Source organism: Microcaecilia unicolor, chromosome 4 (assembly GCF_901765095.1).
Source record: "Microcaecilia unicolor chromosome 4, aMicUni1.1, whole genome shotgun sequence".
Lineage (NCBI taxonomy): Eukaryota > Metazoa > Chordata > Amphibia > Gymnophiona > Siphonopidae > Microcaecilia > Microcaecilia unicolor.
In genome coordinates, this window is record NC_044034.1 from 170,064,953 (window position 1) to 170,091,058 (window position 26,106).

Sequence of the window (26,106 nt, forward strand, 5' to 3'; positions counted from 1 at the left end):
AAATCCCAAGGCGGAACCATCGGACGACGAGGCGGCCGAATCAACTTCACTACCCTCAGGAAGCACCCTACGTCTTGAGAAGCCGCCAAGGAGACTCCCCGAATCTTACCTCTGAAACAAGACAAAGCGGAAACCCGCACCTTCAGGGAAGGAAGCGAGAGCCCCCTGTCCAAATCATCCTGCAAAAAATCCAAAACTTCCATCACCGAAGCACGCAAAGGGATAAAATTCTGTTCTTGACACCAAATCTCGAAAATGTGCCACACCCGCACATACGCCAAAGACGTGGACTTCTTACACGACCGTAACATCGTATCAATCACCCTGGCAGAGAAACCTCTCTTTCTCAATCTGTGCCTTTCAAGAGCCAAGCCGTAAGCAAGAATGGAGAGGGGTCGGCCATCTTGATCGGCCCCTGCACCAGTCTCACCCAAGGCCCCAGGGGAATCGGATCCTGCACCAGCAAACACATCAGATCTCCATACCATGGCCGACGAGGCCAATTGGGCGCTATCAGAATCACTAAGCCGGGATGACGACCGATCCGCTGCACCACGCAGCCCACCAGCGGCCACGGCGGAAACACATAGAGCAACTGCTGAGTCGGCCACGACAGGACCAACGCGTCGAGACCCTCGGCTCGAGCATCTCTTCGACGACTGAAAAACCGAGCGATCTGAGCATTGTCGGCCGAAAGGAGGGAACCTTTAGCGCCGTATTGACCTTCTTGAGATCTAAAATGGGCCGAAAGGAATCCTCTTTCTTGGGAACCACGAAGTAAATGGAACAACCACCAGTTCCTTGTTCTCCTGGAGAAACAGGCACTACAGCGCCTAAACCGATCAGACGCAACAGAATGTCTCGCACTGCTCTTGCCTTGCGCCTTGAGTGACAAGGAGAGACGAGAAAGAAATCGGACAGAGGACCGTCGAACTCCAGCGCGTACCCGTCTCGCACTATCTGCAGCACCCACTGGTCTGACGTGATCTAGACCCTCCTCTGGTAAAACAAGCGTAAGCGAGCCCCCACGCGAACCAGAGGCTGGGCCCCCAAACCATCATTGCGACACATGGGACGTGCCAGCCGCTCCCGAAGAGGAATCTCGCCCCCCCATGGCGGCCACCTCGAAAGGACTGGGTTCTCTGGAAAAAACGACCCTAGAGCCAACAGAAGGGAACCACGGTCGAGAGAACAAGAACCTCCTTAGGGTCCAAATTCTGTGGCCAACAGCAATGGCCTCCCCTAGCAGCAGACAAGCTACCGAAACAAACTCCAGCGAGAGAGAACTTAATATCAGTTGACACCCCTCATGGAAACCAAGCTGGCTTGAAGGCCACCAGTGATAAGAGACCAAAGCAGAGAAGGAACCCCTGCAGAAAACCGATACTAGCTGAGGCCCAAGAGGGAATGACCCAGATCCCCTAACTGATCGTATCTCCATGACACGTACCTGGCAGGAAAAGAATTACCTGACTTGAGCTGGCCTCTGATAATGAGGATTAACAGAAAGAACAGATTTCCCAAGCCTACATGGAACCAAAGATCCGAAAAGGCAAGACTATTGAGCGGAAAAACTGACTCTTGGAAGAAGAATCTGTAGAATCCCTAGATAGAGTGAGAGAAAGAGAGCGCGCCGCAATTCTGCCAGCCCCGAAGTGTGAAAGCACCTGACCTCCATCTCACGAAGAAAACTGCCACTATCACCATGTCTTGTAAAAATGACCCCGACAACCCGTAAGATGAAGAACATGGTCATAAATCGCTAAGATCCCTTGCCGCAAGAAGCCCTGGAACAAAATTCCTTGCGGGCCCGGGAGGCTATAACTCTCCCCACCAGACAGAACCATTCCACTGGAAGTAAGTTCCCTGGAGCAACTACCAAGCAAAAGAAAACTTTACACTCCCTAAAACAACCGGTACGCTCCGTGCCCAAAGTTAGAAACGCTGGCAAAGTGGCAGTAACTGCCTGGCCGTGGAAGAGCTAGCCTGTCGACCCCAAGAAAGTCTGAAATTACCCAGGTATTAACCGTACTATAGAAAAGAAGCAACTCATCAAACTGAGAATCTTAGAACACTGGTCCTGAGCCCAGCCAGGGGCCAAAATGCAGAAAGCATAGGACAACCTGAAGAAGAAACTCCAGTGTCCAAAATCCTCCAAAGGTCAGGATGCCAAAAGGGATTTGGAAGTCACCTCCGTGGACTGCTGCCTAAGCCAAGCTAACTACTAGCCCGATAGTAACAGGAATTGGCTGGAGTAACTGAACACTAAAAAAGTGAGAAGCCTGAAAGAAACAGACCCAGCAAGCCTTAGAGACCTCATAGGGAAATGAAGCTGTACGGCAGCTAGGTGCCTGAAGAAGAAGCAGGCTTCCAATCAGTAGTGAGAGCTGAGAAAACAGATGTGCCCAAAGTCAGCCTGAGAAACCTCTTATCCCCCCGTGGGATCTGGCTGAAACACCCACCAGGCCTGCTAACCACAGGAGTCTGGCCTAGAAGGATCATGTGCTGACCAGAAAAACACTAATATGCACAAGAAGCTACAAGCGCCAAAAACGCTAGCAAGCTAGCCAGAAAGGAAGCTGAGGGAAAATCATACCTTACCCCCTCCAAAGAATGCAGCCAAAAGGAAGCGAAAACCGCTTATTTTCCAGCCGTTCTCCTGCCATATACAAACGAGCTCAGAGCAGGCAAAGTCCGACAGTCGCAAATAACCTACACCATGCTGCCCAACAAAAGACACCAGGTAAGTCACTAGCACCACGAGCCATCGCGAGCGGGAAAGGCGGATCAGCCCTCAAACTCTCTCAACGCAAAAATAACACAGCAGCAGGCAGCTCTCAAACTCCTCTCACTAGGACCAGAACAGCTGATAAGAAAAGTCGGGCCGGCATAGATCTTACCGCCCCGAACCCGCGCATATCCACAAGCGCCCACTATCTAAATAAAACCCGTAACTGCTCACCATGCAGCGACGGAGAGCCCAAGATGGCGCCCGCGACGGCGAGATCCCGCCAAAAGCACCGTTCGGTAAGGCAAACAAACGGAACCCGAAAAAATGTTCCCCTGCCAGCGCCCAAACAGAAAATAAATAAAATTAAACAAAACACCCCATGCCGAATTCCATGAGTTCCTGTTCCATTGGCAAAGAAGAAAATGACATTCACCTCAATTTGAAGTAAAAACAGAGCCCCAAAGAAAGAAATTACCAACCACTGTGGTGAATAAGAAAAGGTCTCTGTTCTGCTTATTTTCTTCCCTCTTCGACTTTCCCTTCTCTCTTGGGTTTTTTTGTTTTTAAGAGGCAGGAGTTGCAGAGAGAATCAGATGCTGAGTGCCAAGGAGTGTTACCAAGCCTGACGACAGGAACGGGGTAGGGGAGGGACCTGGCACCACTGTCCCCTTTACTGGCTCAACATGGCCACGAACCCCTAGCTCAACTAATCCTGAGGGAACAGGCTAGGAGCATCTCAATCCAGAGAGCTGCACAGGATATGTCCATCCACCTGCTGAGATAGAGAGAATACTGAGAGTAAGCTGGCTACACAGGTCTACATATACTAAGAATCTGAAGTTCTCTCTATCTCCACCTGCTGGTAGGGGGACATAACTCACTCATCTCTGGATTGATCTGTGGGACTCTATGGAAACCGGGCATGGACTTTTGGTCTGTCCCAGTATGGCAATATTTGTTATTAGTCCTTCCCACTATTTCAGAACCTGTGGGATAGTTGTGTCCATTAACCAGCAGGTGCAGATAGAGAACTGAAAACTGAGCTGAGACAGGGAAGAGGTGAAAGGAGGGAAGAAGTAAATTCATGGGGCAGCAGAAACAGGGATCTGAAGAATTCCAGATACGACTCTGCAGACTAAAGCCACCTGCAAAGCTCAACTGGGGACCAGCTGACCAACTGGACCAGGAGCAAATCACTCAGAACCAGAGGATGAAAAGTGAAGATAGGAAATACTGAGGAGTTAGACTGGATGCCAAGAGAGATATACCTCAGTTTTCAGTCTCTTCACCAGCTGGTTGATGGAAACAACTATCCCACAGTTCTGGAATAGTGGGAGGTTACCTAATTGAAAAAAGAAAAGTTTTCTAAATGGAGTAGAGAGTTGAGAAACTCATAGCATCTTGAGTTTTTAACATATGCAAGTAGTGGGCAAGCATCTTCCCCCAGACTCTCCTGGGTAGCCACATGAAAAAAATGAAATTTAAAGAGACCAACCAATTCTTGTTCAATTGCTGTCCAAAGTTTATGTAGGTAGTTCTGAAACCATTCAATAGCAGTACTAGCTTGTACTGCCTTGTAAAGCATCCACCCTGTCTCTAAATAGTATTTTACACAAGAATCTAGGTCTCCTCAAATGAACTTCAATATATTTCATCCTTCCAGGAAATTCTCTCTTAAGCACAGTTATTGGCAAAACATGAAAAAAGGTTACAGTACTCGGGGAAAATATAATAGTGGAAATCCTGTTAAACCAGAAAAACCTTTCCACTGTTCTAGATCTGCTTTGAATTTATACAGTAATTTAGCGTAGCTTCAACCAAACTCCAAAAATATTTCACAATCCACTGGTAGCCCAACAGAATAGGAAAGCGGATTGCAATTCTTTCTTAGTAACACTGATATTGTAGGACTGAGTTTTCTTCATATTTATTTTAAAACCTGCAAAAATGCAGTAATTACACACATCAAAGTTAGAAATGTAACTATAACACTGTCTAGATTCTATAGAAAAGATTTCTACAATTTATGCCCAGAAGTGAGCTAGGGAGGTGGCTTCACGGAGGGGTATCGAGCAATTAAAACACAGCATATAGATCAGTGCAGAGTTAGCTCACACCCTTGGTGATCTGTTCGAGGATATGTTCACCACATGTTTGCTGAGATTATTGTGCTATAATTCTACTTTTATGCCTATTTCTTTAGGAATGAACAGAAAGCAGACACAAAGTCCAAACAGGTTCTTTATTAGTACAGAGCTGACATGGCCACGTTTTGCCAATTAGGCTACATCAGGGGTAGTGACAAAAAACAGCTAACCATGGACAAGAAAGGCTTAGCCAGGATAGCAAAACTGATCATCCAAGAAGACTTCAGCAGTAGTTTGTTCACAGAAAATGGAGCATGTGTGCACAAAAAAAATTCTTTGTAAGTTATCCCCAAGAGGGTGACATAAGCTAACTTATGCAAATATGCATATAAAGTTACACCACTTTTCAGAAGGAAAACATGTACACACCTTCCCTTTGAAAAGTTATCCCACAGAAAAGGTACCACCTATGCACATTTATATCTACCATTTAGAATGCATAACTTTCCTGTCTTATTTTACATACATCTGCCTTCCGCTGGGTATCCCCACATAGTTTACAAATTGTGGATGCAAACACTAACCTCTCCCCAAGCCCTCCTTCAGAAAACAGTCACTCAATTTAGGTAAACAGATACATATAAAATGTGTGTATAACCTGTATGTGCATGTCAAAGGCAATTTTAGAAGAGCTCAATCTGCATGCAATACACTATTTCAGCCACAGAAATACCTTTCAAAAATTACCAACAGAAATTGGTAGAGGGTAACTTTCAAATGGTTCATCACTGTGAATATCTACAAAGACACTAATTCTGACTTAAGTGGATATTTACAGCAATACAGCATTAATGATACAAATGATCATATCAATATTGGATTGCCATAAAGATCATAACACTTAAAAGAATACCATGCTATAGTATATATGTGCTAAAAAATCAAGAAACTGAGCATTATGGATGCTCCCTCAACTATAAACCAGCATCCTGAGGCACCTGCACTACCTCATGCTTATGACAGCCACAGTTAAGTTCAATACAAATAATTCATTCTGCATCCAGACCAGTAAAATACAGTGCAATCCGCTTAAGTGCAAGGGTCTGGGACCAAAGAAATACCTGCAGTTAACCAGAGCGTGCACTTAACCATTGTGACTGAAAAAAAGAAGCTTGACATCTGATAAACATATGTACAGTACTGATTATACGTACAGTATACAGTCTCCGTTAACTGACGTTAGGTTTACTTGAAGTAATAAATCACAGTCAGTGGTGTGCTGGTAAATGTTTAACAACAAGTTCTGTCCCCGGTCCACCTCTGCACCCCCCCCCCCCCCCAAATTGCAGAGCTGGCTATAGCCAGGGAGCCTGGGGGGTGGGGGGCAGCAATGCATTACTCTCTACAGGAAAAAAAAAATTAAATGCTCCCAGGTTCCAATCTAATTCATGTTAATGTGGGATAAAATGCCATAAATAAGTAAATACATATAAAAACTTTTTAACGTTGAAAACCTGATTCTCATAACATAACATGATGTCTGTTTTAGAAGCCCTTTGCCAGGAAAAAAAAAGTCTCTGCAGTATATCCAAAATGACACAAACCAAATTAGCATACAGACCAGGAATTAGGAGAACAGACAGTGTTGCCAACTCTGGAAAAACAATGTGTTATAAAAAATCTCAGAACCTAACAGATCCCTATTCAGACACTTGGTCTTGCAGTCATACATGCAGAACAGAGATAGCCCCTATTCAAATTCTTCAAAAATTAATCTGAAATCCTAAAAAGTTAGACTCCGCATGCAGCACAATACCAGAAAAACAGAAACATGTTGCTATACACTGCAAAATATGATAGCAGATGTGAATTCTTAAAGTGGACATATTCCAAACACTAAAATGAAAATAATTTTTTCTACCTTTGTTGTCTGGAGACTGTTTTTCTCATCAAGCTGGCCCAGTATCTGATTCTGCTGCTATCTGTTCCCTTGACTCCATTTCTAGAGCTTCCTTTCCATTTATTTCTTTTCTTTCCTCCTTTCTTCTTCATTTCTGGTCCTCCACAGACTTGACTGACCATCCAGCTTCTTCCTATTTTCTCCACCCATGTGCAGTTTTTCTCCTCTCTTCCTCTTCCTTTTCCCTCATCTCCTTCCTCCCTCTTCCCTCCATGTCCAGCATTTCTTCTCTCTCCCTTCCCTCTCCTCTATCCATGTCCAGCATTTCTTCTATTCCTTCCCCTCCATCCATGTGCATCTTCTTCCTGTCTTCCCTCCCCTCCATCCATGTACAGAATTTCTCCTGCCCTCCCCTCCATTCATCCATGTCCAGCAACCCTCTTCTCTCCCCTGCCCACCCCTCAATCCACCCATGCCTAGCAACTCTCCTTTCCCCTCCATCCACGTATGTTCAGCAACTGTCCTCTCCCCTGCCCTTCATCCATCTATCCATCCATATCCAGCAATTCTCCTCTCTCCCCTGCCCCCCTTCATCCATCCATATCCAGCAATTCTCTTCTCTCCCCTGCCCTCCTCCATCCATCCATATCCAGCAACTCTCCTCTCTCCCTGGGCCCTGCCTTCCCATCCATATTCATCGATGGCTTTGATGCTCCTCTCTCCCCTACCCTCACGCTCCCATGTCCACCTGCCCGCCCCCTTCTCCCCACAACATCCCTCTTTTTGCTCCTGCCACCCTTGGGGGGGGGGGGGGGGGGGTGTTAAACCTTTGATTTACCTCCGTCGCAGCAGCCGCAGTGAAAGCCTGTCTCTAGCCTTCCCTTCATTTCCTGTCAGTGTCCTGCCCTCGTGGAAAGAGGAAATGACATCAGAAGAAGGCGGGACACTTTACACATGGAATTTCAATCCACAATGATTCCAAGAGGTCTTTTGTTTCCTGCAGAATTTTCAATCTATTTGATTCAAGCCTCTCGTTAACGTACAATGCTACTCCTCCCCCAATCTGGTCCACCCTATCACTACGATATAATTTGTACCCGGGAATGACAGTGTCCCACTGGTTATCCTCCTTCCACCAGGTTTCAGAGATGCCTATTATGTCTATTTCTTCATTCAGTGCAATATATTCCAATACTCCCATCTTATGTCTTAGGCTCCTAGCATTTGCATATAGACACTTCAATCTAGACTTCTTATCACATCATGTTGATTACTTGACAGTACTATTTTACTATCTTTTGTCTGGTTTTATTTTTAAGGACATTGAATCTACTACAGTATCTTGATTCAACAGCTGGATATCTTGTCTTAACCAGAAGTCCAGCTCTAGGCTATAGAGCCACAGTGCCCTCTAGTGCCTCAGGTGAAGGGTCAGAGAATCACAACATCCTCTAGTGTCATGCCAGGATATTGCACACTTTTAGCCAATCAGCTGTGAGTTCTTGCATGTATTGTCTCACATGAGAACTCGTTGAAGCTCTGCTAAATCCAAGAGTCTAAAAATCATTTAAAGCATTTCATGTTTTCTTTCCTGAAATGCTGCTCCCATCTCACTTATTGTCATTAAACCTCATTACATGGGTCTATTTACTGCCAGGCTAAGCAGCAGCCCTCTGATTAACATTAGGCCTTCTCATTTTAAGATTTAACTAGTCAGCACTAGTAAAACACCCCTGAAAAAAACAAAGGCGTTTACCGCATAAACTTTGAAAAAATGCTGGAAACACTCTCTCATGTGGCCATTGTACCCCCCTTTTCTGCTTTTGGATTCTCCACTCTTGTTTTTTTGCGCCTTTTCCATTGATTCAGCCAGATAAAGGACACAACACTAGTACCTGCACTACAAAAACACTATATCACTGATGTTTCTTACGCTGACAGGGCCCCTTAATTATCTGGAAACTAGAAACTAAATGTACAGTTTATAAACACCAAAAAACAGAAGATTATAAAAAGGAGATAAATAAAGAGGGGGAAGGTGGAAGATCGGGCAGGGCTCTCAAATTATCCTAACAGACGTTGGGCTCTTTTTCTACTCTTGTTCTTATCTTACTTCCTCATCTGTGTCACTGTGCGCTGCTGCTGTTCCAAACAGTAATACACTGCATCGTCCTCGGCCAGAGTTCTGGAGATGTTGAGATAGCCGTCGCAGCAGCCAAGTGAAAGCCCATCTCTAGCCTTCCCTTTTGTTTCCTGTCAGTGTCCCACCCTTGCGGAAAGAGGAAATGACGTCAGAAGATGGCGGGACACTGACTGGAATGAAGGGAAGACTAGAAACGGGCTTTCACTGCAGCTGCTGCGATGGAGGTAAATCAAAGATTTAAATCCCCCAGATCGGCGCGCTTTAGAAATGATAAGTAGTAGGTGAGGTAAGCATGGCTTGTGGCGCCCTCCTGCCATGCTTACCTCACTTACTGCCGGGTTGCGCCGCCCCTAGGAGCCAGCTCACCTGCCAAAACAACCGGCTCGCAAGAGCTTTAAAAATGTAACAACCGGCTCTTGCGAGAGGGCTCCAACACACCACTGGTCATAGTCCTCTTTACACTCTTGTGTCTGTGAGTTCCATAGACTACGTGTGCCAGATGGTAAAAACTGTCATAGCACTGACATCCAGTGGCCTCCAGATAGACCCACATGGTGTTGAGACTCTCCAGCGCTCTTGCAAGAGTGACAGGAGATTGTTGAATTTCGTCAGCTTGTGCCTCACTGCTCATTTCATCATCTGTTTCATCATCAGCTGTTGCCTGCGTGTAGGCGCATATCTGGACATCAGTGCTGTCATCAGCTGTTTGTAGATCGTAATCAACAGCTACATAGTGATGAAACTCCTCTTTTTTTTTTTTTTGTTACATTTGTACCCCGCACTTTCCCACATTGGCAGGCTCAATGCGGCTTACACGGGGCAATGGAGGGTTAAGTGACTTGCCCAGAATCAAGGAGCTGCCTGTGCCTGAAGTGGGAATCAAACTCAGTTCCTCAGGACCAAAGTCCACTACCCTAACCACTCTTCAGTAACACTGGCTGGGATGTCACTAGCCCGTTCATCTGACGCATTTGCAACAGCTGCATCTGTTTCGTCCCTCTCCACATCCTTAAAGCTTGCCCGCTTGTAGCAGTTCACAATGGTTGCCTGTGTAAGATGATTCCAGGCTTCTTTCTGCATATGTAGGGAATCCAACAGTGATAGATTACGAGCCAGTTCAACAGCACATTTATCCTTGCCAGTCTGGTCATCCATAACGCTCAGACGACAACGTAGCACAAGAGCCTGATGATGTTTGAAATTGGCTATTATGCCCCGATCCATAGGTTGGATCAGAAAGGTAGTGTTTGGTGGCAGGAAGACCACCTTGACGTTAGACAACCTGACATCATCACTGCCTAATTCTTACATCTCCCTTTAATAAATTCAGACCCTCTACCTTTACTTTGCCTATCTCTGAAAGCCTGCATATACTAGGCGTTATTGTGGACCGGAACCTTACGCTGTTACCATCTTAACCACCAAGAAAGCATTCTCCTCTCTCTGGAAGCTAAAATGATTGAAACCTTATTTCCTAAGAGGAGTGTTCTGTAACTTAGTCAGATCGTCAGTCTTGAACAGACTTGATTACTGCAATGGCATATACGCAGGGTGCATAGGCATGCTCCTAAAAAGCAGGGTGCACAGGCATGCTCCTAAAAAAAAAGCTACACAGCTTGACTTATCTATGGAGCGTCAAAGTTCACCTGTTCCAGCCCGCTTCATGAGAAGCACCACTGGCTTCCCGTACAGGAGCGCATAACTTTCAAAAACTGTATCCTAGTCCATAAGATTCTCTATGGAGCAGCCCCAGCATATATGGCTGCCCTTGTCAACCTGCCACCGAGAAATTCACTCAGAACTGCCCGCTCTTACTTAAACCTTCATTACCCTGCGTGCTCTAGACTGAAATATAAAACCACATATGGTTCCACCTTCTCCTATGCCTGTACTCACCTGTGGAATACACTACCCAAATCGGTGAAAACGGTCCAGGATCATCTGACTTTCAGGAAGCTTACCCTAAAGATACTGTCCTATCTCATTGACCCCAGGACACTAACCCCTCTAGTGCTATTATGAACTAACCCATTTCTTCTCTTTACCTCTCCATCCCACTTATCCCTCTCAATTTATTGTACTCGCCGATTTGTTATTTAACTGTTGTAAGCCACATTGAGCCTGCCAGTGGTGGGAAATTGTGGGGTATAAATGCTGTAAAATACATAAATAATAAATTACGACAAAGCAACAAATTCTGATGCTTTTGTGCCCGCATTCTAGTGTAACTTCTTTAGCCTCTGCTTCCAAATTTCCCCAGTCATCCATGAATTTGCGTTAGCCTCGTATGACACAGGAAGTCAATTAACATTCTTGAAGCAATGGGGCTGTTCTTTCTATGACGAGTGGTTCCAACTTCTCACTCCCATCCATATTGCAGCAAAGGAGGATCGTTAGTCGGTCCTTCGACGTTTTACCTCCTGTAGTTTCGGCTTGTTTGAATGCAAGTGTTTCATCAGGAATCGCTCGCCAGTAGAGACCGTTTTCGTCAGCATTGAAAATGTCACGAGGTGCAAACTCGTTCAAGATGGTAGGAAGAACTGAAACAACCCAATTTTCAGCACCCAAGTCATCAGCATCTTGTTTTTCACCATGCAGTTTCTTGAATTTTATGTTGTTCTTCTCCTTCCATCTTTCCAACCATCCAACAGTGGCTTTGAATTCAGTTAGTCCAAGTCTTTCAGCTAGCTGATTAGCTTTCTCCATAAGCAGTGGACCACTGACAGGAAACTGTCTGCTCCTGATTTGAGAAAACCACCAAAGAAGAGCATCTTCTACCTCCTCAGCTTTTCCCCTCACATTTTTGTTTCCGGTGTGGATTTGTATTGTTTTGTCAGTCTTTCAGAAGCTGGTCTTTCTGCTTCAAGATACGTGAAATTTGACTGGGATTGACACCATATTCTTTGGCAATAGATGCTTGACTTTGTTTTCTAATTTTTTAAGAACTTCTATTCGTTCAGCCAGTGTTAAAGTCTTACAGTTGCGCAATGACGACTCCAGTGTACACTAACATTAATTTGCTTATACTGCCTGCGGCAGTTAACCAACAAGATGGTAAAATTATGTCTTACCTGATAATTTTCTTTCCATTAGTCCTTCAGATCAATCCAGAGACTTGTGGGTTATGCCCCTCCTCTAGCAGGTTAGATAGAGAGAACTCCGAAGTTTTCCTCTAGAGGGCATGTGCAGCCTTCCTAACTTCAGTATACACGATACCAAAGCAGTAGCAAATGAACAATATACAGTCTCCTGCCTCTATAACAGCAGCATAACCTGGGAGAATTCGCCACGCTGCTAAAAGTGAAAAGCATTAAGTCAAACTTGAAACTCACAAAACCTAGTAACCGTTCAACGAAACAAGAACCAACTGATTATACTAAACGTATCTGAAATCACAAGTTTGCAATACAGGGAAGGACTCTGGATTGATCTGAAGGACTAATGGAAAGAAAATTATCAGGTAAGACATAATTTTACCTTCCATAGTGTCCTCTCAGATCAATCCAGAGACTTGTGGGATGTACCAAAGCAATCCTCAGCCAGGGTGGGACCGAACTATACCGGCCGCCAACACCGAAGCCCCAAAGATTGCCTCTCGATGCAGTGCGACATCAATCCAATAATGTTTTGAGAATGTATGCAACGACGACCAAGTCGCTGCCCTCGAGATATCTTCCCACGGCACCAGACGAGACTCTGCAAACGACGACGCCTGCGCTCTTGTGGAATATGCCTTAACGCTTAGCGGAGAAGACTTCCCCATCAAAAGATATGCCAAGGAAATCATCTCCTTAAGCCACCTAGCAATGGTCGCCTTAGAGGCCATATTGCCCTTCCTTCCTCCTGCAGACAGAACAAAGAGATGATCTGACTTACTGAACAAATTAGTTGCCTCCAGGTAAGCACACAAAGCTCTCCGAACATCCAGACAACGTAGAGCCCAAAAATCTTTAGGATAATCTTCCCTCCTGAAAGATGGTAACACCACCTCTTGGCTAAGATGAAAACGTATAACCACTTTAGGCATGAGAGGGAACTGTCCTAACCGAAACTCCTGCCTCCGAAAAACGAAGAAAGGGATCTCTGCATGAGAGCGCCTGAATCTCTGATACCCGTCTAGCGGGAGCCATGGCCACAAGAAAGATGGTCTTCAATGTGACATCCTTCAAAGAAGACTTCTTGAGCGGCTCAAACGGAGGCCGTTGCAATGCCCACAGGACCAAATTCAAATTCCACGCCAGTACCATCGAAACTCGAGGCGGCCTCAACTGACCTATCCCCGCAAAAAGCACACCACATCTGGATGAGAGGCCAAGGAATGCTTCCCCAACCGGCCCCTAAAACAGGCTAAAGCCGCAACCTGTACCTTCAGAGTGTTAAGCAACAACTCTTTGTCCATACCCTGTTGTAAAAAGGCTAAAATAGAACCTAGGGGAGCTGACTGCGTAGAAACTCCAGCCGCCTCACACCAGGAAACAAAGGTTCTCCAAACTCTCGCACACGCCGCTGATGTCGATCGCTTTCGCGCATGTAACGTTGTGGTAATAACTTCCTCCGGATAACCTTTCCGTCTCAGACGCGACCTTTCAATAGCCAGGCCGTAAGCCGAAACTGAGCGGAGTCCTGCATGACCACCGGACCCTGCAAGAGAAGATCCGGCAAATGAGCTAGATGGAACGGCTCGTCGATTAGAAGACGAATCATATCCACATACCAAGGACGCCTTGGCCAATCCAGGGCCACTAGAATCACCGGTCCCGGATGTCGAGCTATCCTGCCCACCGTCCACCCGATCATCGGCCACGGAGGAGAGACATACAGAAGCTCCAACGGCCACTTCTGAAGAAGAGCGTCCACCCCTTCGGAACCAAACTCTCTGGCCCTGCTGAAAAATCGGTCTACTTTGGCATTGGAGGAGCGAGCCATCAGATCCATCACCAGATGTCCCCACCGACCCAAAATCTGATAAAAGGCAGACGGGGACAGAACCCACTCTCCTGCATCCAAGCAGTTTCGACTGAGAAAGTCGGCCCGAACATTTAAGGTTCCTGCGATGTGAGCCGCCGACAACTGTGGCAACCGGTTCTCCGCCCACTGACACCTCCTTTGTCAGAGGAGCGCTTCTCGTCCCCCCCTGCCGATTGACATACGCTACCGCCGTCGTGTTGTCGGAGAGGACTCGTACTGGCTGACCGTCTAGCAACTTCTCGAACGCCACAAGGGCCAACCGGATTGCACGAAGTTCGAGAAGATTGATCTGCAGCTTTGCTTTCTGCACCGACCAAGTCCCCTGCACAGAATGTCTGAGAATGAGCTCCCCAACCCGACAGACTGGCGTCCGTCGTCACTACACACCAATCGGGTGTGTACAGAGGCATTCCCCGAAGCAAATTGTCCGACTTCAGCCACCATCGGAGAGCAAAACGAGCTTGCGGAGACCAGGGAAGTCGAATTGAGTAATCCTCGGAAAGAGGAGACGCCATTGCAGAGGACGCATGTGACTCCGAGCCCACGGGACAACCTCTAGCGTCGCCGCCATTGAATCCAGAAGCTGTACATAATCCCAGGCCCTTGGAGCTGGATTCTGAAGAATGGATGACGCTTGCTTCTCCAATTTGAAGCGACGCTGATCCGGTAGAAATACTTTGCCCTGGGCAGTATCCAATCTCACCCCTAAATATTCCAAAGTCTGAGTTGGGACGAGATGGCTCTTTAGAAAATTTATCATCCAACCCAACGACTGTAGAAGAGTTACCACCTGCTGAGTGGCCTGCACACTCTCTGTGTAAGAAGGGGCTCGGATCAACCAGTCGTCGAGATAAGGGTGAACTTGCAATCCCCTGGACCTCAAATAAGCCGCCACGACCACCATCACTTTGGAGAACGTGTGAGGAGCCGTAGCCAGCCCGAACGGCATGGCTCTGAACTGGAAATGCTGTCCTTTTTATTTCCTTATTACTTATTTGTTGAACCCAAGAAATTACAAGAGTTTGTGGAGTTAAAAGAACAGATGAAGAACCCTCTGCAGCAACTTCCTTTAGTTACCACTGTACCGGCTGCAATTACCGATTAACCTTCGTCCCTCAGAAAATATGAATTTGTAAGATTAACCACTTGGTGTTTTCTTATTTTCCTGATCTTGGATCCCCCAATTGTGGACAATTATTTATATATATTGTTGAGAGAAAATGTTTTTTTCTTTTTCCTTATATTAATTTCTGTTTTTCCTTACATTTACGTGATAAATGTGAATGTAATTAAGTAAAATGATAAAAAAATTTAAAAAAGGAAATGCTGTCCTAAAATTGCGAAACGAAGAAATTTTTGATGAGGAGGCCAGATGGGAATATGCAAGTAGGCCTCCTTTAGATCGAGAGCTGTCAAGAACTCTCCGGGCTGAACCGCCGCCAGCACCGACTGAAGAGTTTCCATCCTGAAGTGCCGCACAGCGAGGGCCTTGTTGACCGCTTTGAGATCTAATACTGGACGGAAGGCTTTTTCTTTCTTTGGCACTACAAAGTAAATCGAGTAGCGGCCTCGACCTACCTCGTCTGCCGGCACCAAAATTACTGCCCCTAGACGCAGCAATTCTGTTAAGGTAGCCTTCACCACTGCCATCTTTATCTCCGACTTGCACGGAGACTCGAGAAAACTGTCTGTGAGAGAGCGTGCAAATTCCAGCTTGTACCCCTCTCATATAATACTCAGCACCCATTCGTCTGTAGTTACCCTGGCCCATTCTTCTCCAAAGTTGGACAGCCGTCCTATCGGTGGAGAGGACTGGACCAGGGCCCCATCATTGTGGACCTCTGGGAGCTGCCTGCGGAATTCTACGTTCCTGATGAAAGGGCTGTTGCTGTTTCTGAGAAAAACGGGGCTTAGAAAACCCCCCAACCTTACCAGGCCTATATCTCTTTGCTTCCTTAAAACGTGGACGGAAAGTTCTCGCTTGGTTTTTAGATTTATCCTCAGGGAGACGACCCTTGGACTCACCCAGGTCCTTAATCTGTTCTAGTTCCTGACCAAACAGCAGTCTACCTTTAAAAGGCAACCGTGCCAATCGGGATTTGAAGGAAGATCAGCGGCCCAATGCCTCAACCAAATCCAGCGCCTAGCCGATACCGCCAAAGAAACCCCTTTAGCGGAAGCTCTCAGAATATCATACAGGAGATCAGCCAAATATGCCAAACCCGACTCCAGAAGAGGAAGATACTCAATTAGGTCATCCGGCGACGCCGCTTTCTGTACCCAAGAGAGGCACGTCCTAGCCACATACGAACCACATACTGAAGCTTGCAAAGTCAAAGCGGCCACCTCAAATGACGCGCCAACACATGAGGCACTGTGAAAAGTTGAGTGCTCTCTTATCTCCCCCTGCTGGTTGATGGACACAACCCATACGTAATGGCTTCATCTGCTTGATGACAAGGAAACGTGGGATATAAATGCAGCAAATAAATAAATACAAATGAATGCAACGAGAAAATCACAGAAAAGATCAGATTAAACTCAAAGAAGCGAAGAGGGAAATACGGCTAGTGAAAGCGCAAAATGCCTAAAGATGTAAAGAGAGGTGACAAGACCTTTTTCAGATATATTGGAGAAAGGAATGGAATTGCAAGACTGAAAGATAATGAGAATGGTTTCATGAAAAGTGATGAGGATAAAGCAAACGTGCTAAACAAGTACTTCTCTTCGGTGTTCGTGGAGGAAAATCCTGGAGAAAGACCGCGGTTGGCTGCCGAGGAAACATCTGGGAATGGAGTGGATACTGCGCCGTTTACGGAAGAGAGAGTTTATAAACAGTTTGAGAACCTGAAGGTGGACAAAACTATGGGGCTGGATGAGATACATCCCAGGATACTGAGGGAGCTCAGAGAGGTCCTGGTAGGACCTCTTAAAGATTTATTTAATAGATCTTTAGAGACGGGAGAGATTCCACGAGACTGTAGACGAGTGAATGTGGTCCGTCTTCACAAAAGTGAAGACAGGGAAGAAGTGGAAAACAACAGACCAGTAAGTCTCACGTCAGTGTTAAGAAAAATAATGGAGTCGCTGCTGAAAGAAAGGATAGTTAACTTTCTAGAAACCAATGGGTTACAGCACCCAAGGCAACATGGCTTTACCAAAGGAAAATCCTGCCAAATGAATCTTATTGACTTCTATAACTGGGTGACCAATGAACTGGTTGAAGGACGTGTGGTAGATGTAATCTACTTGGATTTCAGCAAAGCCTTTGATACCATCCCCCCTACAGAAGACTCGTGAATATGCTGAAAGGGCTGAACTGGATAGGAAACTGGTTGACTGTCAGCTGGCAGAGGGTGGTGGTAAATTGAATCCACTCGGAGGAAAGGAAGGTGAGCAGGAGTTCCTCAGAGGTCGGTGCTGGGGCTGATTCTGTTATATATTTGTGGGAGATATTGCCAAATGGTTGAAAGGAAAGGTTTGCCTTTTTGCGGATGACACAAAGATAGCCAATAGAGTGGATACATTGGAGGGTGTAGAAACAATGAGAAGGAATCTCCAAATGTTAGAAGAATGGACGAGGGTCTGGAAGTTAAAATTTAATGGCAAGAATTGCAGAAACCCAAAAGAGAGATACCAAATAGGAGAGGAGAAATTAGTAAGCTTGTCTCAGCAGACAGACCTTGGGATGTTGGTGTCCGAGGATCTGAAGGTGAAGAAACAAGGTGACAGCCATGGCCAGAAGGATGCTAGTCTGCATAGAGAGGTGTATAACCAGCAGAAGTGTTGATGCCACTCTACAAGTCATTGGGAGACCCCACTTGGAGTATTGTGTTCAGTTTTGGAGGCTGTATCTTGCTAAAGATGTAAAAAGATTGGAAGCGGTGCAAAGAAAAGCTACAAAAAAATGGTATAGGATTTGCGTTGCAAACCATAACAAGGAGAGACTTGCCGACCTGAGCATGTATATCTTGGAGGAAAGGAGAAACAGGGGTGACATGATACAGACTTTCAAATATTTGAAAGGTATTAATCCGCAAACAAACCTTTTCCCAAAGACGGGAAGGCGGTAGAACTAGAAGACATGAAATGAGGTATTGGGGTGGGGGGGGCAGACTCAGGAGTAATGTCAGAAAGTATTTTTTTCACGGAAAGGGTGGTGGATACATGGAATGCCCTCCCGCAGGAGGTGGTGGAGATGAAAACAGTAATGGAATACAAACATGAGTAAGATAAACACAAAGGAATCCTGTTTAGAAGGAATGGATCCACGGAATCTTAGCAGAGATTGGGTGGCAACACTGAGAAGCAAAACCAGTGCAAAGCAGACTGGGCAGATTTCTATGGTCTATGCCCTGATCATGACTAAATCGATATAGATGGGTTAGAGTGTAAACTTTAAGGGGCTTCGATGTTAGCGTCAGAACTTTTAGTACAAGAACAGTGCTGGGCAGATTTCTATGGTCTGTGCCCAGAGAATGGCAAGGACAAATCAAACTCAGGTATACATATAAAGTATTGCATACAATGTAAAATGAGTTTATCTTTTTGGGCAGACTGGATGGACAATACAGGTCTTTATGTGCCGTTATTTACTATGTTAACCAATTATCCAAAGAGCTTTGGATTTAGTGGGATTCAATTTTAATTGACCATGTTCCAGCCATGAAGCAAAAGAATGGAGGCCTTTATAGACATTTGTAAGATCAGGTTGACTCGGATCTACAATAAGCAACTGAATATCGTCTGCAAAAAAAAGTGCAGGACTACCAAACTCTTGAGTTAAAAGTGCCAATGGGCTCAAAAATAAAATTAAACATGGGTGATAGAACTCTGAGGTACCCCATTATAGTACCTGTATATCAGAATCCCTGAATTATGAGCAATATTTGGTACATTTGTATCCCGCATTTTCCCACCTATTTGCAGGCTCAATGTGGCTTACATAGTACCGTAAACGGCCGATTCCGGTATGAACTAATACAATTACAAGGTGATATTGTGGTAGAGAGAGGTCAATATAGAAAGAAATGGTCATTAAAAATGAGTGAAAACACTGATGAGAATGTATACCTCTAACCTGATTATAGTCCACCCAATCAAAGACTGCAGACAAATCTAAAGATTATCAGAGCCAGAGCTTTGTCCAGGTTTTCACACACATCTTTATGCCAGGGGTTTTCAACAGGACACCCGCAATAAATACACATGAGAAATTTGCATGCACTACCTCCACTGAATATAAATATCTGATATATATTAATTGTGGATATCCTGAAAAACTGTCTGGTTGGGTAGGTCCCAAAGACTGGGCTGAGAACCAGTGCTCTAAGCATAGCTAGCAGTACAGTCTGTACTGTTTAGCTCCCAAAAACCAGACTGGTGTGGGTGCCAAATATCTAAGCTTGTCAAATTTAAGCAGATATAGAAGTTATTTCCCTTTCCAAGTGGATCTGGAGTTACAATCTAAGTTGTACCCGAGACAAAGGAGGATGAACTGACTTGCCTGAGGTCACCAGAAGCATCAGTGGGAGAAGATTTGAACCCTGGCTTCCCTAATCCTTAGACTGCTACTTCAAACACTAGGCTAGTTTTAATACTAGGTTAGTCCTCCAGGCTAGGAAACCACAAGTTAAAACAAACTTGTTTTAGTATCCTTAAATGTATATAATATTCACAGACATACATCACATATGATACTACATTTCACAGAATTCCGGGAAGATGTCATAAACCATTTTTGCTCTTATTTAAAAACACTGCTATACCATCCTCAGTTATGAGCAATTCTAAGATTACATATTCTATGAAATTGTGGGATGTCACAGAAAACAATTTGGATTAGCAGTGCAAAAAGGTGTTAAGCTATGAATGTTGAGGAATTTGAAACTGAATTTCATGATATTTGCACATTTTACCTCAAAGGTATATCATTCCATTACAGTAAATATATACACTGATTTAATACCTGTCATTTAATAGTAATGATTTAACATGCTAACACACACAATGGTGGACGAGTGGTTTATCATTTTGGATAGTTACATTCATTTTCAATACTTGGAATAAACTAGCAATCCAACATTTAATTTTCTTGCTTGGACAGACATGTTCTCAATGGAGTCGAGTGGCAGTATATTAAACCCATTCCACTTTCTACAGCACAGTCTCAAAAGATCAAGAGCACACCATCTTTATATGCACCTACTCATCATACACCAAAAGAACCAAACACAATTAAGCAGTCTTCCTTTTAGAACAAAGATCTGTAAACGTGTACTGTACCTGTTGGTTTGACCACAGTAGGCTTTACTACTGTGCTGGTTAAATTGGGGACTCCTTGAACAAATTGTGGAACTTCTCCAATCATCTCCTGTTCATCTTGATGGGGGAAAAAATAAAAAAGTTAGATCCATACTAGCTAAACTGCTCGATATTTGAAGTCTTAAAATTTTAACCTCGTCTTTCTTCTAACTTGCTAAGTGTTTTCTAACTTTATTATTATGCGCATTATCCCCATGGTTTCAATGTCAAGTTCATTGTTTAAGCATCCGTTGTGTTAATGCTTTACGCACGTCAATGGAATGACAGCACAAGGCATTCATAAGCGTCAGCTCAACAACACTCCAAAATCACTTCGATATGTCACAATGGGAATCACTAAATCAAGACTGGTTTCACAAACTTAATATAACTACCTTTTCGAAAATAAGTCATAAGAACAACGGTAGTTCTATTTAACTTCTAACAACAACAGAAAAAAAAAAGTTTCAAAGTTGTCCCAAAACTTTACAAATGTTATCATGGAGTGCAATTAAACCCAATTACACCAACAAATCATTACAGCCACTTTATCACTCACTACATATTGCAGGGCACAGCAAAAATAAGAAACGTTACAAGCGTTCACCCTGCCAGCGTCTTGAATACTGATATAACGTCTCCGATAAACAAAAGCTTTTACCCTCTTAAGTAACCCCAATTCTCTCTCGTTTCTCCACCGCTCTTCTTTCATCACTCTTTCATTGCACCACTAGTATATAACGTGGCCCTCCTCCACACCAGATTAAATCCCATCACTCCCCCCGAATACCCCTATCCCACTTCTTAACTCACTGTCCTTTCTTCTTTCCCGCTCCGCGTTATACTTCCTTTCTTCCCCCCTCATAAACTCGCTCGGGGGCCCACTCCCACCGCCAGTTAAGCCTCTGAGGCCTACACGCCCTTAAGCGCCCAGACATGATAGCCGGCCGAGAATGCCCGTCAGCCCACCGCTCACCTTCCGACGCGGACTCCGCGTCCTCCCGTGTGGTCAAACCGCCACCTCCACTACGAGGGCCCGGCGGAGAGAATCGTAAGATCTGCCTACGGCCTGAAACCAACCGCGACTTCTTCCCCATGGAAGCACCAACGAAACGGCAGCCGAAAAGCTAGACTACGCCACACCACACCACACACGTAAGATATGAATTATTCATGAGCCGGCGCCATACGTCATACAGCCACACGTTCCTTGCGTACATCTTAAGTAGAGGAGTGTGGTAGCCGTGTTAGTCCACTCTTAGGGTTATCAATAGAAATCAAACAAAATAAAACATGGAAAAGAAAATAAGATGATACCTTTTTTATTGGACATAACTTAATACATTTCTTGATTAGCTTTCGAAGGTTGCCCTTCTTCGTCAGATCGGAAATAAGCAAATGTGCTAGCTGACAGTGTATATAAGTGTACATCTAAAATCTCGCCCAATAAAACATGGCGGGGAATATTGCAGTCGTGAAACTCATTGAATGGGCGTGCTGTTCATTACGTTACGCAAAATGTCATTGGGTTACATAGATTATCTAGCGAGTTCATTTCGCAGAAGGTTTGGTGTGGATGAGTTTGGCCAAGCGAGGTTTAATAAGCAAGAGTGGCAGTGAGCCTTTCTAGTCCATTATAACTTACGCAAAGAAGCCAATTAGGACAGTCTGAGTTTCCCCTTCCCAGCACAGCCGTCATCCCCGTTTAATCAAAACAAAAAGCAAGCAAATCTGTGAGCTGCTGCATCCACAACCACATTCTCGGGTTTTTTTTTTTTTTTTAAATTGTTGGTCCATCTGTTACAGGGCTAAAGCTGTTTTATTTGGACAGGCAGTGCCTTAAAAGGTGGAGGACAAAAGTTTTGGTTTTTTTTTTTTTTTTTTTTTACTTATTGGACAGCCTTTTAATTTATTTGATATAAATATCATGAAATAACAATTGAATATCACCAAAACTGCTTAAAATTATTATAACTAAAAAACAGCAATTGTATAGAAATATTAAAATTAAATGGAAGTTGAATTAACCTCTCCTTTCATTGGGGCACATGTAATCACATCTTCATCTGGTTGTGCAGAAATTTACCTTCTAGATACACCAATGGATTGTTCTGTTGTTTGAGCATGTTTCAGGGACAAGTGGTTTATAAGTCAAAATAATAAAAATATTTTCTGTCAAACAGCGCTCTCAGTTGTGGAAACATAACTAAATGGGTTATAAGCCCCTAATGCAGCCCATTGGTTTTCTTATATTCTGTTCTTGTGATGGCTCACAGTGTGCCAAAACTGGACATACAGTGAGCCAGAATAACAGAATTCAGTAACATCCACAACTTATTTTTTATGTTTTAAACATCTTTATTAAAAGCAAAACATGTTGGTTGATAACCTTCATAAAGAACAAGAAAAAAAAAACAGAAAACCATCCAACTTGGCACAATAAAAACTTTTACTTTTACCCCATGAACCCTTCCCCTCCCTTGCTATAAGCCCATCTGACTGTTTCCACTCGCCACAATAACACAACACATGTACAGATCCGTAGGACTCAAAGCATTTCATAACAAGTACAACACAGTTTATACCAAATTGTTTAACCACACTTTGGTTTTGCCTTCGGGTTTAATAAGCCGTATCATGTGCATGTAAGGTCTAGATAAACAAATATAAGCAATCTATGTTTAAGGCATATGCCCTAAATACGTAATACTTGGTAGCAATAATTAAACACTGATGGAATATTCACATAGCAGGCAAGTCACTTAACCCTCCATTGCCCCAGGTACAAATAAGTACCTGATTACAATATGTAAGCCGCATTGAGCCTGCCATGAGTGGGAAAGCGCGGGGTACAAATGCAACAAAATAAATTTATTTTCCACTGAAAATAATCAACTTTGTATAAATTTTGCAACTAATACTGTGCTGCTTGCTATTTTGTACTTTGGCGGTGTATTGTTTGCCTGCATAATAAAAATCACACTTACAAATAGTTTTCTAATATGGCTTTAATTAACAAAAGCACATGATTTTCTGCTGGATCATATTCATACATGTGACCTGACAAAACAGAGAAGATAGTTCTGTTTGAGAAGCTTGTCAACACAGACTGACCTATTTCAAAACAAGAAACTCGAGAAAGGGAAACTGCTGGGCTAGCTGGATTGAAGACATAGCATCTAAGAAACTTTGTTCACACTTCATACAAAATTCAGTAACATCTGTTGAGGGAAAAATAAGGTGACCTTTACTTTTCTGTGTTATCAATAAATACAGTGCACTGCTACTTTCATCACCCAAAGCAAGCGTTCATGCAGGGCTCACAATGTAGAGATGTTTGCAACTTAAAAACAACAAATCCAGAAATATATACAATAATTTTTTCTGAACACATGGACAGATGGTCAGGTCTTGGGATATAGGTGTAATCATGATCTGCTATTACACTTTCAACAGAATCAATGAGCCTGTGTCTACTGCTAGAATTGTTAGACTGATGCTAAGGATGTTACTTCGGCTTGATACAGTTAAAATTGGAACAGTTTCCAGCAGCAGGCAGTTACCTCAGCGAATATCTTGTAGATCATTATGCAGAAGCATTTCTTTAAGCAGCAATGAACTGCCTAGCTTGTCGATTGTTGTTATAGCCCCAGAGACACCGAATTTTGCCACAAAATAACTCCAAATGATCTTGGCTTACTTTAAAGGCCACTTATATATAATCAATTGGACTTAGCCACAATATTAGATATAAATGAAATTTCAATTTAAACAAATGGCTGTCTAATATGATGTGGATATTGAAATGAGTGAAGCCTTATCTCCCACTCAACACTTTCCAGAACCTGATACAGTCTACTGTTATTACCCACGCCGACTACTGCAACAGTGTCTTTTTAGGATGCAAAACCCAAATACTGAAGAGACTCCAAACTGCCCAAAACACGGCTGCCAGACTTATTTTTGGCAAATCAAAATTTGAAAGTGCATCACCTCTTCGAGCAAAGCTTCACTGGCTCCCCATCAAAGAAAGAATAAATTTTAAGATCAACACAATGACCCACAAGATCATCCACGGCGAATCCCCTGGCTACATGAATGAATTGATCGACCTCCCTGCTAGAAACAGATCTATTTCTTCATGAACTTATCTTAACCTACACCTTCCCAATTGTAGAGGAATTAAATACAAGACCTACTACGCATCCAGTTTCTCCTTTTTGGGCAGCCAGCTTTGGAACGCTATATCCAGACCAATCCAATTAATAAACGACTTCTTGCCCTTTAGAAAAATGCTGAAAGCTCATCTCTTTAAGCAAGCCTACCCAAATGCCCCAACCTAATCTCGCCAACTTCCACCCCCAATTCTGTTCTGACTTAAATACCAACCTCCCATCCTTCTCTTTCCATCTCTCCTTAATTTTATCCCTCCTTACCCTTTCTCCCAAATTACACTATCCTATCCTGTCTACCCTCTTTTATCCAAGTCATATATTATCTAGCCCAACTTTACATTGTTTTACTACTGTTTTATTAACATTCTATTAACTTTGTATTTAAAATTACTATGTAAGCCACATTGAGCCTATATTGTGTGGGAAAGCACGGGGTACAAATGTAATAATAATAATAATAATATTATGTGGCTGTTATAACGTGCGTTAGTGGAGGAAAAAGCCTCTGAGTTCCCGGTTCAGAATATTTAGATCTGAATACACGGGGCGGAATCTTCATCGGCTGAAAAACCTCCCTAATCCCATTGAAGGTGTAACTTGTCGTTTTGTGTCTAGGTATTCAAAATAGACTCAATTCAACACTTATCTTAGTGTTCTGTACAGAACGGAGGGAGACCAAACTGCAAATCTGACTCACAAGGCCTTTTACACATTAAATCCTAGTTACTTGTCGAACTTAACAATTCCCTACACCGCTATGCAAACTCTTAGATCCCTAAAAGATAACAGGTTAGTTATTCCCCCTCTTGCTAAGGCTAGATGGGAATCTACACGGAGATTGGCTTTTTTTCTATTTGTCACCCTCCCTTTGGAATGGCCTCCCAAAGGAGATCAGATTAGAGAAATCCTATCTCCATTTCCGAAAACCTTTTTCTTTATAAGCTATGTAGAACAGAACTTGGCATATAGATAAGGTCAAAAGAAAAAGAAAAAAAGGGGTAGCTTAACTGTATATTAGATTTTTAATTTGTACTGATTTTATTATGTAGTTTATTCTGGTTTGCTGTGCTTTCCTGTCATGAATGGAATTCCCATGTTTGTCTATTTGTATACACTAGTTTTTATACATATGTAAACCGTTCTGTTTTGCAGTCGAAATAAGATACGGTATATAAATTACCATAAATAAATAAAAATCTACAACACTAAGATAAGTGTTGAATAAGTGTTGAACTGAGTCTATTTTGAATACCTACACACAAAACAACAAGTTACACCTTCAATGGGATTAGGGAGGTTTTTCAGCCGATGAAGATTCCACCCTGTGTATTCAGATCTAAATATTCTGAACTGGGAACTCAGAGGCTTTTTCCTCCACTAATGTACGTTATAACAGCCACGTAATAGACAGTCATTTGTTTACTTTAAAGGCCCACAGGAATCTCATTTGATATGCAGGTTTACCAATCAGGAAGTCATAGAGCATCAGCAAACTGTCAATGCAAACTATAAACCCCTGGAATCCATTTTTCCAAACTGAATCTATCATAGACTTGCCGTGTCTGTATTCCTTGAAAGGTGTTATATATGACCGTGCAGTGTGTAAAATGGACTTACTTTCAGCTATGTTTGCTGATTGCAATGGAGCCTTGGAACCTCAACAGTTCATATTTTGAGATGTTAGCACATCAAAAAGGCAATTAAACATACGAATAAATTTAACAGTCGCTTCATAGCCAACAAAATCCAATAGGTTCTCATTATTGCAAAGCTCAAGAGAAGAAGCAACAGATTCACTG

The 26,106-nt window shown here is 43.6% G+C and overlaps 1 protein-coding gene across 1 annotated transcript in view; it reads right to left on the bottom strand.

Annotated features, from left to right (window-relative positions):
- Nucleotides 1–21,279, bottom strand: part of FNBP4 (formin binding protein 4) — a 146,411-nt gene extending 125,132 nt beyond the window's left edge. The window contains 2 exon segments of the mRNA XM_030200946.1: nt 20,115–20,210; nt 21,109–21,279. Coding sequence (XP_030056806.1) covers nt 20,115–20,210; nt 21,109–21,229 — 217 coding nt within the window. The 5' untranslated portion in view covers nt 21,230–21,279.
- Between the last annotated feature and the right edge of the window lie 4,827 nt (nt 21,280–26,106).